At 39.8% G+C, this 11,677-nt stretch overlaps 1 protein-coding gene across 1 annotated transcript; it reads left to right on the top strand.

The window, feature by feature from the left end:
* Positions 1–5,310: 5,310 nt before the first annotated feature.
* Positions 5,311–10,265, top strand: LOC118336891 (solute carrier family 2, facilitated glucose transporter member 1). The gene is made up of 10 exons (XM_035673654.1): positions 5,311–5,325; positions 5,753–5,851; positions 6,641–6,801; positions 6,882–7,122; positions 7,713–7,875; positions 8,102–8,286; positions 8,532–8,633; positions 8,930–9,031; positions 9,322–9,525; positions 10,086–10,265. The coding sequence occupies exons 1-10, from the start codon at positions 5,311–5,313 to the stop codon at positions 10,263–10,265; spliced, it is 1,452 nt and encodes a 483-aa protein (XP_035529547.1).
* Positions 10,266–11,677: the final 1,412 nt, after the last annotated feature.

Here is an 11,677-nt window from a genome sequence, read left to right as displayed (position 1 = left end):
TTACACACACTACATGCTACCCAGTCAACAGAATTTCACAATAAATATTTGTAAGAAGGATCTCTTAATTTCTTAATTTTATTGGGGACTCATACACCACTAATGAAGTGTTAAATCTTGTATAGCATAACAACTGACAGGAAATTGGCAGGAATCATGATTTGAACATTACAAATGAATAAAAATAGACTCTCTGGTTGCTATAAATAATAATTAGTTAATTGTCTCCTACTTTAAATGTTGAAACTTGACTACAAAGATGCACTCTGTTTGGCCTGTTGATTTGTGTGTGGAGTGAGATACTCTGATTTAGTGATGAGACTTCAAAGGTGCGGATGTTGTCAGTGCATGATGGGAGGCGGAGGGCTTCGGGGGTGAGGTCGCTGGTGATGGGGGTGGTTTTAGAAATGAGAGAGGCAGAAAGGGGAGAGAGGGTTGTATCACAGATGAAATTGGAGCCAAGAGGCAGCTGCTGTACATCTGTCTTGTTCACACACATGTGGCATTTGACTTCTAGTGTGAAGTTCAAAAGAGTTTTATAATGACGCAGCTGCTTAGGGATGTATGCGCATGTGTGTGTGTTTTAGAGAGAGAAAGTGTGCGTGTGTGTGTGTGTTTTCTCCTTTGTTGAAGGTGGGGTGGAGGGTAGGCAGGTTGCCAAAGGGGTTTCATAGGTGAGGACTGGAATTTGGGGTTTTGAAAGTGATGTGTGGGCAGTACAGGTGCTGCATGTTGTTGTTTCAGGAAGTTTATAACTTGTGTTTTTGAACATTTTGCACTACTCGCATATCCAATTTGACGGGACTCTCAGATATAACTCCTAACAATGATTTATTATTAAAAAATGACAACATATTTTAGACTCAGCATGTCTAGATATAAAAGGATCCAGTCTCTCATTCCCTGAAAATCTTAACATTGAGACATCTTAGCTATCCGTCCATGTAAGAGTCGCTCTGTTAGAACCCCATACAATGACCTATTATTTTACATTTTCCCCATGTTTTGCTAGTGATGAGCAATTTTGTGCAGTTTTCTTTTTCTCCTTTGTGTGCATTGAAACACTTAAAAACAGATCAAAAACACCATTACACGTAATTAGGGAGGGCCATTAGCTTGTGCGATAGCTAAACATTAGCGTGGGGGGATGGCGGTGCACACTGCTCACCATTTGTGCCTGACGCCCTGTGCGCCTGCAGCAGCACCTGCACAGCAGCCTGAGCACAAGGGTCAGGGGGTTGCCTGCCAGGAGGCCAGGGCTCAGAGGTCAGAGGTCATGTTCCAGACAGGCGTATCCACACGCTGATTGAGAACTCAGCTGCAAGGACAGAGGTTGCAGGTGGACGACGCATTTTACCCCCTAATAGCAACTATTCTTTCCCCTCTTTTTTTGGTTCTTATACTTTTTGTTCTTATACTTGCTCTACTGTACTTGAGGCACTATTTGTGTTAAATATGGTCCTGTGACATCAGGGTGGTTTTGTGGGTTGATTTGATTTGTAAATAAAAAATTAAAGTAAGCAGTGGGTTAGTATTCAGTACTAAATCCCAAAGAATTTAATTTTAGTTGTGGTAAATGGAGAAAAACTGATTTACTTTGGACTACAGACAGATTAAATCACAATATCTTGTTCTCAGAAAATAAATCCCAATAAAAAGGTACACAGCATACAAAATATGAGATATCTAATATTTGAAAATGACAAAATCTATCAGCAGTTTAACAAGTCCCAATGCATAATTTACAAAGTTAATAAATAAAAATATGAAATGTAGAACTAGCACTGTTTTTTAAAGTATACAGTTTTATGGGAGGTCTTTTGTTTTCTGCCTTCAACAGAACTCAAGTATTTCACATATGAGTCAGTGAAATGATCTGCTTTTCATCACCTCCAGGCCTCAGGGGGCACTTAATATTTATTTGTACATATTTTACTTAAGTTTTATGATAAAGATTTTCATGCACAAATGATGTGGTTTGTGGCGAGGCTGGGAACGTTTCCTCAGCCGACATTATGATTCAGTTCATCTTTCTTCTCCATACTTTTATTTATTTGGCTCGTATGACTCGGCAGCAAAAAGCAGTTATTGCCCATTTGGATTTGTTCAAGAGGCAGGTGTGTGTGTGTGCGTGTACTAACATCATGATTTCATTTTTCAGAGTCACTTATAACCTGTATTTTACTAGTGGAAAAGCCTCAGGTGCACACATACAGCCTATACAATACATAGAGATGTGTTTGTGTGCACGTCTGCATGCTAGTACGTGCAAACAACACACACTTGTGTAACAACATATCATCATTCAATAAGACTGGATTAGATTAAACTAATGTGAACGAACATAGGATATGCCTTGGATATGCAGTTCACCGGCTAAAACTAAAGCATGAAAACCACAAAACTGAAGTAATGAGATTTAAGTAATATATTAAATACTATATGACTTCATAGGTGGGAAATACAGAAAAGATTAAATACACTATATGGACACACTACTGGAACAAACAATCATTCAAATATAGCGAACACACACCCACAGGCCCATACATGAATTTGCACGCAAAAACATGTAAGCACAAACATAATCACAGATAATGACCTTTACTATAATGAACATTAATGAGCAGATTATACATACATTAAAAAACACTTTAGGTCAAGATGGCTTTAGTCCCATAAAGCTCCATCATCACACCCCCTCATGTGATCCATTTTATCTCTTTGATCAGGATCAGTCTGGTTTGGGATTACTCTAATATGTGCATGTTGCTTCGGTCACAGCTCCAGGACAGATGTTGGAAACCGATACATCCAGAGCTTCCATATACATACACAGGATGACACAGAGCACAGTGAATTTTAGGCCAATTTTAGGTTGCTGTCACAGGAGGAAGAGGAGAAGAAACAAAAGAGGGTGTATGTACACACATCTACTGTGTGTTAAAGGTGGGGTGAGCGATCCTGGAGAAATCCAATACGTGACAAATACCATGATACAGTGCGAACAGCAACACAGTAATTAATGTAACTAACGTTAGCTATGTTGTGGGGTCATTAAACTGTTGCTAAAGTTGCTGCTGCACAGTTAACATGCAGCGAGGACGAGGCGGTTTCCCAGAGCCAGAACACTAGCTCCAGACAGCAACACTCACAACTCTCCTGCTACTATAGCTGACATCACAACAACAGCATATCTTGGCAATTGGTCTGATCCACTTTGGTTGCCATTTACAGGGCCAGGGCTTGTGTATAACCACCAGCAGACCATGAGGAGGTTTTTAGGTAAATTTGTGAAAAAAAGGGTTAGTATTAGTAGTTGTATTAAATTAGAACTGCATTACCTAGAATTTCTTACCCCACCTTTAAATCCCTGAGGCTCTAAATTGTCACAGCATTGTGTGATGGGTGTTGCCTTTTAAGACAATCCTTGAAAGCATCACACAGTATCTCTGTATCGGTCAATGATACAATGATACAATGTGCAATTAAGTGGGCTGCTGTTGATATTTATCTCTGTAGTTACCATTTAATTTCTCAAAAACTATATTCATTAAATTAAAAAGGAACACAGATGTGTGTGTTCAAAAACATAACTATTACCTTGCACTAATATCTATTACAATATACTCACATGTTAGAGATTATTAGAAGGAAAAAGCTGTTAATGGCGTGTAATTATGTATCTGGAGCAGAACTGCTCTTTGGGAAACACTTCAGGCAGTCATTTACACTAATGTAACAACAACGTTGGTTATTTAACTGTTACAGTGTAATAAAGTGGCTTTTTTTTAATGAAAATCTAATTGTATAAATCTATTGTCAATTTTAGTGTTTTTTACTCTTCTGTGGGTAAATCCTATAAAGGTATTGGGTTTTTAAAATAATCTCAGCATTATTTAAATTAAGACGTGCATGGCTCAAACCGAGTTCCTAGAAAGACATTTGGAGATACAAGGTCATCAGACACTCTTGCATTTTCATCACATAACAACACACACACACACACAGAACTAAAGCACATGGCTGTATTATTGCCAAAATGCCAACTCAGTGCTCCAAATGGAAACGAGTTGCCTTTTAAACCCTGACCTAGGAACAGTTGTGTTGTTTCCAACAGAGGTTTGGGTGCAGCAGATAAACTGATCCTTGGTCAGTTGGAACTCAGGGTGTCGATCAGCTGGTCCATGAGAACCAGAGGAGGCCCTAGGCTGCCATTCTGTCAGGACTGCCCCAAATTCACCAGCTGGGTGTGACTTCATCACTGGACTCACTGGTCCAATATGTATGTGTGTGTGTGTGGTGTGTGTGTGTGGTGTGAGTGTGTGAGTGTGTTGTGAGTGTGAAGAGAGAAGAAGAAGAACGAGAGAGAGAGAGAGAAGAGAGAAGAGAGAGAGAGATGAGAGAGAGTGTGTGTGTGTGTGTGTGTGTGTGCAGTTTCCAGTATTGGTGTGTTCACTCAGGAAAATTTACAGTTATATCTGAATCTCAGGGATGAAGACTGGAGCAACGTACGACAATCAGAAACAGTGGTGAGAACTTAAAGAAAAGTATATATAGATACAGGTCTTAATATAGATATTGATACAGATGTAGATGATAGATGTAGATTATTTTTTGCATGCTACAAAGTCTGTAAACAGTTTGTAAAGGTTATTATATATTATCATCAGGGTTTTAATAAAGCTGCCGTCAGAGGGATAGTGGTAGTTGTTTCAGGTATCTTTTCTTTTTTTTTTTCAAACAGAGCATACCCACAAACCAACAAAGTTTAATCAGTTTTTTTACTTTTACCTCCATCCTCAATATGTGAACTGACTGTATACACTACAGTTGTTAATGTCAGAGTCTGCAAGTTACATGAAGACTTTGATGAGTGGTTATTAAGACTGACTGACAACTAATTTTGGACAAGAGGAGCTTTCTGCTTTACTCCACAGCACAGGTAAGCTGTAAAACTGTATATATATTTAAAATATATAATTTCTTTGACATTCTTTCTCATAAAAATAGATTTGTGTGTGTTAAAGCATATAGGACATGTCTCTGTCTGGATTTAAGACACTGAATTTGCAGGTATACTGATATACAATATACAACTATATTATTTTTTGGATTTGTCTAGAGGTTAAAGTCTGTAAGTATTTAATATTGTGGTGCGTGTCTATTGCGGTGGACATAGTCTCCTACCTATCTAAGTACAATATCATATGTAAATGACAAAATCCTTTTTTTTCACAGCAGAGGTAGTCAGAAGAAGATAAATGCACCAGCTTCTTGAGGGAGTGATACCTGGTCTCACCCAAACAAATGGCAGCCAAGGAGGTTTGTTTGTTTTAGCCCTTTTTCTACAAATGAACACAGTCTGACAGAAGGAGCACTAACACTCACTTGTGGTAATTAAAATTCTGTACATCTTGCTAGTGTGTGAAAGTACTGAGGTTCCTGCAATCCTTGACCTTTACACAGAGTCTTAGGGCTGCTTATGTTTGGAGAACCAAACAGATACCAGGTATCAGTGGTGTTGCTCACACATTAAAATTTTTCACATGAACTGTAATTCAAAATAATTAACTGTAGCTATTTTGGATTGTCACATTTTTGTTGTACAGGGCATTTAATTAAAGGAGTTTAATATGCTCGATATAAAAAAGGATTGCTTTCATGTTAGTTTTAAAGTTAAACCATGTTAATATTTAAGATAAGTTACAGGGTAAAGAAAGAAATGTCACTGACCCCAACACCGTTACAGAGCCATCTGACAGCCACACTCCTGACATCCATCGTGGCAGCGGTGCTCGGCTCCCTGCAGATTGGCTACCACACCGGCAACGTCAATGCTCCAGCCAAGGTGAGCCGGACAAACAGGAGCTGAGGGCGGCGGGGGGGGGTTATGACATTATGTTAGCATACCAATTGTTTCATTTCAGCTCCTGATATCACCTTCAGTGTCTTAAACTGCCACAATTTTCATTCTAAATATATCAATCGATGCATCCAGAAGATAATCCAAGAACGTCTTTCTAAACAAAGAAATACAAATGCAAAAAAATGCATCTGGATTCTACAAGAATTTGCAGAAAGGCCACAAAGTATCCAAGTGGTCTCATAGAGAAAAAGTATTTGAGCAAAAATAAAGTTTAGAATTGCAAAATAACATTATCTTATAGACAGTGGACAACCACGTCTTGGCTGATGCTACAAGGCCAATATCAACCCCAAATATATTGCAGAGGGAGATGCTGGAGAACCGTCTGACCGTCAAACAAATATCTCACTGCCTCAATAAAACACTGAATAAACTTAACGAGCCCCTGAAAGCCTCCGGCTCAGCTCCAGGTCTGGCTCTGCTGGGTTGGCAGGATTTTGCCTTTTCACTGTTAGACAGCTTTAAATGTTTGAGGCAGATCTTCAGAGTTAACCTTAAAGGAATCCACATTCTTAAGTCCTATATTCCTCACAATACATAACCCACAAAAGATTTGGTCTGGATTAGTTAATATTGACAGTAATGTACCTCACCAACAGCTGTTTGACAAGGAACAATGCATGTTTTAAATAAGTCAGTTGAATTGTTAGTGATGAAATCACATCTCCAGGTTGAATTTCTACTGTGTTTCATGATGTTTTTGCTGTTCAGATCATCGAAGAGTTTTTCAACCACACCTGGAGAGCAAGACACAACCAGTCGATGCCAGATCACAGCCTGACTCTCCTGTGGTCGCTCTCTGTCAGCATTAAAGACTTTGGAGCCCTGCTGGGCTCGCTGGGAGTCAAATACCTGGCAGATTCTTACGGAAGGTGAAACAGACAGAAAATGATTTATATTGTTTATTTTATTTGCCTTTTCTTTCTTCAATTTCTCTCGCCTTCCCCTCCAGACGTAACTCCATCCTCATAGTGAACTTTCTCTCTGTGGTGGGAGCATGTTTGATGTCCGCCTCCAAAGCCAGCAAGTCATTTGAGGTCCTCATCATGGGACGGTTGGTGTTCGGCCTCTTCTGCGGCCTGGTGATGAGTCTTAATCCGCTCTACATCCAGGAAGTGTCTCCCACAAACCTGAGAGGGGCCTTCGCTACACTCAATCAGGTGTCCTTCGCCTTGGGCATCCTGGTGGGAATGGTGAGGGCTGTGCTGGAAGTCTTCAGTTTTGACTGAAAAGGTTGTTTTTTTGTTGTAAGAGAGAGAGAGTGTGGTGGATAAAGTGCATAGTTGGATACAGAACAGCCGTTTGTAGGAATTCTGTAATTTCTTACGCCTTCCATAATGCATTGAATGTAGTTTTAGTATGAAAAGAAAAGAAGACACAAACTGAAAAGATCCAAGAGCTCTCTCTGACTTGTGATGCTGACCTTTTTGGGGAGTTTTAGTGTGATAGTGAGAATATGGGGAGTTTGCTTTTGGCATTAAGATGTGATTAATAACCTTCTACATAGTAGATGATGCTGTTTTGTGTTGCAGCTTTATTTTGAAAAGGTATACAGATAAGATGATATATTTGTTGCATACAAATATATATCATTTTGTCTAACTGAGAACTGCTTTGATTGCCAATTAGCTTCACTTTTACCCTAATCACTCGATACAGTGCAGGAAGTTTTAGTATTCAACCACCATCGATTCTTCCCTTACTGTATAATGGAAATGTAAGCTTACAGATACTAAATAAAACTGTCAAACGTGGTTCCTTCCTTCCTATGTGTTTGCTGCAGGTGGCTGGTCTGGAGACAGCGTTGGGTACAGAGCATCACTGGGCAATGATGCTGTCCCTGTCTCTTATCCCGGCCCTGACACAGTACCTGGTCTTACCTTTCTGCCCTGAGAGCCCTCGCTACCTGCTCATCAACCAGGGAGAGGAAAAGAAGGCAGAGACTGGTGGGTCCCACTAACTCTGGTGTTTCAACTGCACCTTTCACATGACTGGTCCCATTATTTCCATTTTGGTCATTAAACTGGAGTTATATCATAGTCCCGCAGAGAGAGATTCTAATTTTGCCGACTTCCAGGAATCACAACATGGAAATGCTTTTAAAGCAGTCTCATATATCAGCTTATATATAGCTATAAATAGCTCCCTAAAAAAGATGCTTTCGCCCTTTAGCCCTGCTGAGGCTGAGAGGCAGCGAAGACAAGGCGTTTCCTGAGCTGGAAGAGATGAAGGAAGAGGCCGCCCGCACTCAGACCGGAGTCACCATCCACGAGTTCTTCAAGAAGGGCCGCTACAAGCAACCAATCATCATCGTCCTCATCATCAACTTGGGCAGCCAGCTGTCAGGATTCAATGCGGTCAGTTTCATATCACTGCCTTTTAAGGGATAAAACTGTGATAAAAGTGGCTTGCTCACTGTCTGATGAATATTTCACTTGCAGCGCTGTAGTATTTACTCAATAATTTATATTCAGTCTCAGCACTTCTCTCTGGCTCCTACTGAGATTCTGGGGCAATGTGTCGGGACAGCACTTCCTAAAAACACAGAAAGTTGTCCCAGTAACACACTAAGCTAAAAGAAAGCCCTGCTCTTTTCTTCCAGATCATCAATTATTCCACCCGAATGTTCCAGGCCAAGTTTGACCAGGCCAAATACCTGACTCTGGGCGTGGGGGCTGTCAACGTGACCTTCACATTGGTGGCAGTGAGTACAAAATCAAAATCACATTTCAGCTCCCTGTTTGCCATATATGGTTTTCATGACATTATAATATCGGTAGCTCAATAACTCTTAAATGTACAAAAAAAAAAAAGTTGTGTCATGTTTCATAGATTCTGCCACAAATTGCACCAAAATCTTGGATTAAAGATAAAAGTGTTGTCACCACTGTATGAATGGTTTAACAGCTTGAGCTACAACAGGATAATGTTGCATTTTTGTTTTAAAAAGAGAGAAAAAATGTGAGCAGAGTCGCCACTGTGTTGTTTTTTCCTTTCCAGTTCTTCCTGATGGAAAGGGCAGGAAGGAGGAAGTTGCTCCTGACTGGTTTCATCTCCATCGCAGTGTGCAACTTACTCATGACCATAGTCGATTCTGTCCTGGTGAGATCATCTTAGTGTTATTCCAGTAATGCATATGTACAATTATCTAATGTTTGACCAACAAGGCATCCAGTAAAACAAACCACGGTGCATTTTATGGAATAAATCTTAACTGAAGTTCCTGGTTGTTTGAACAGAACATTATGCTACCTTTAAAATAGACATTCTTATAAACAGGCGGCATGAAATTTGGTTTGAATTTAAAAGAAAACCATGTGGGTGAAAGGAAAAGCCCCACTGAGTGACCTACATCCATCCTTAAAAGAGAAACTTTTCTATCCACTGTGCAGCACCTGGTCCCAGAGCTGCGGAGCCTGCAGGTTCTGCTGGTTTTCTGCCTGATTTCAGCCTACGAGCTGGGTCCTGGCCCCATCTCTTGGTTCATCGCTGCTGAGCTGTTCGACCAGCCTGGCAGACCCATCGCCATGGCCTTCACCAGCATGCTTAACTGGGGAGGGAAGTTTGTTCTGGCACTACTCTTTCCTCCATTACTGGTGGGTTTATACTGTTGGCCTGGATGCTGTATGACTTAAACTTCAGGGGAAACTTTGGAGGTGGATTTCTTGTTTGCTTTTGCAAGTTCTCTCGCACCTTAGAGACATGGCTGTTAAATACAGGCTATAAATCTGTTCAATCTGTTATATACAAAAGTATACTGAAAAGAATACATCTTGTAGATGTCAAATATGTATAAATCTATTGCTAAATCCTTTAAATTCAGGTTGAAATAATAGTAATTAAATTAACAGTTAACCAGGGAAACATCTGTTCGATATAGTGCTGCAGAGATGGCAGCCAACCTGAAACTAAGACCAGTGAACCAAATGAAACAGCCTTTTTGTTTAATTCCTTTCTTGTGTAAATGTGTTTTAATGGCTTTTGTGTTTTTCTTCGTCTTCTTGTCGGGAATGTTAGTCTTCTTTATGAGAGTGTGTTGTTCACATGGCGTAATTATGTTGCTCAAAATGTTTTTTTTGATCTTAAGAGAGCATACTTGATTAAATACAGATTAAGAGCCCTGATAAAACTAATACCTGTGTGTCCTCCCACACAGAAAATCTGCGGTGCGTATGTCTACCTCCTCTTCATGACTGTGGCTGTTATTGCCTTCACCTTCACCTGGATTCGCCTCCCGGAGACAAAAGGGCGCACGTTCGATGACATTGCAGAGGAGTTCAGAGGCTCGGAGGGAATTCCTTTGCACAATAAGGCCGGATTCAATACTTTCAACTGACTGACCTTTCAACCCTCACTGAATATGGTCATGGTCATGCTGATAAAAGGCTCAGTTCACCCAAATTACCTTCATGTTTTACCAAATATTAGCGATAGGTAACCCAATAGTTTGGGTTTTGCTTGTTTGTGCTGCTCATAGTAAAACCCAGCAATGGTTCTTTTAATAAACATTGTCGTAATTACTCAGAATAATCCATAAATCTCGCTGTCAACAGTTTTGTTTCAGAGGAATCTACCTAAACCAAATAAAACAATATGGGAGTAACCACAATATTATTATTTTTAACATTCAAGAGCACCAAAAATTCAATTTAATTCAATAACTTGGGTGAACTGACCCTTTAACCTTCCTAATGTTCAAAAGGACAAACTGTTGTTTCACATGGAGGGAACCAGTGAGTCAAAATGCAAACTGCGTGTGTCTTGAAGAAGCTGGCATTGCCTCAAGTTAATTTGATTTTCCCAACAATGTTGTTCTGGTTATGAGAACTGTAAAATGACTGATATTTATACTGCATGTTTTGAGGCATTTTGTAACTATTGTATTGTTGTTTTGTAAAGAGATGGAGACTTTTAGAGGGCAGACAGAGGGTGCTTCCAAAGAGTAAAAAAGTGAAGAAAAAGTTAAGTCTGCAACAGAGGGGCTCTTCATTTCTTCACTTGTGGTACAGGGACTAAAATTGGATTTGTGCGATGTGACGCACTGTTACAGTTAAAGTCAATGAAAACCTTCATGAAATGCTGTCAATGCTCATTTGTTTCATTGGGTTCAGCTAAAGAGGGGTTTTGAATGCTAGTTTGTGTCTCCACCACTTGTTGTGATTGTCATTTGTGTAAATAAAGTAAAGTAATGTGGGACAAGATCTTCAGTGCCTTTTCATAAAACTGAATTCTTTTAGATTTTTAATCAGACTGATCAATTACAACGATGATTAAATTAAACTGAATTATAAAGTAGCTGTTTTATACATTTCAGTATATCTGCCAGCAGGGGTTCCTGATCCCCCCTCGAACCAGTCCCTCCAACCAGCAAGCCTTCCTTGAATTTGGGTTATCCTGCTGCACAGACACAGCAGCCTTCCAGTTCATTATTGGTCTGTGAAATCTCACATATCTCTGAACTGTGTACACTTGTAAGATGTCTGTGAAAACCAACCACAGCTGTGTGAATAAATATTTCATCCGATATGATCTACTGTGACTTGACGGAACAGCAGAAGGAAGAGGAGCCGGGAGATCAGAGGACAAGTTTGGGTTTTAAAAACAACAGGGGGCAGAATTAAATCGAAATGTAAATTAGTGTACAGGGTCATTCAAATTCAGCTTCTGATAACTAGGTCCGAACTCGGCTTCCAGAAGGATGTTTTGTCATGTGTTCACTGATTGGCTGACCTTTTTTTTTTTTTTTTT

Source organism: Morone saxatilis, unplaced genomic scaffold (assembly GCF_004916995.1).
Source record: "Morone saxatilis isolate NCDOM2014 unplaced genomic scaffold, NCSU_SB_2.0 Contig3, whole genome shotgun sequence".
NCBI lineage: Eukaryota > Metazoa > Chordata > Actinopteri > Moronidae > Morone > Morone saxatilis.
The sequence above is the reverse complement of the archived record's forward strand: the minus strand, read 5'-3'. Positions and strand labels throughout refer to the sequence as shown.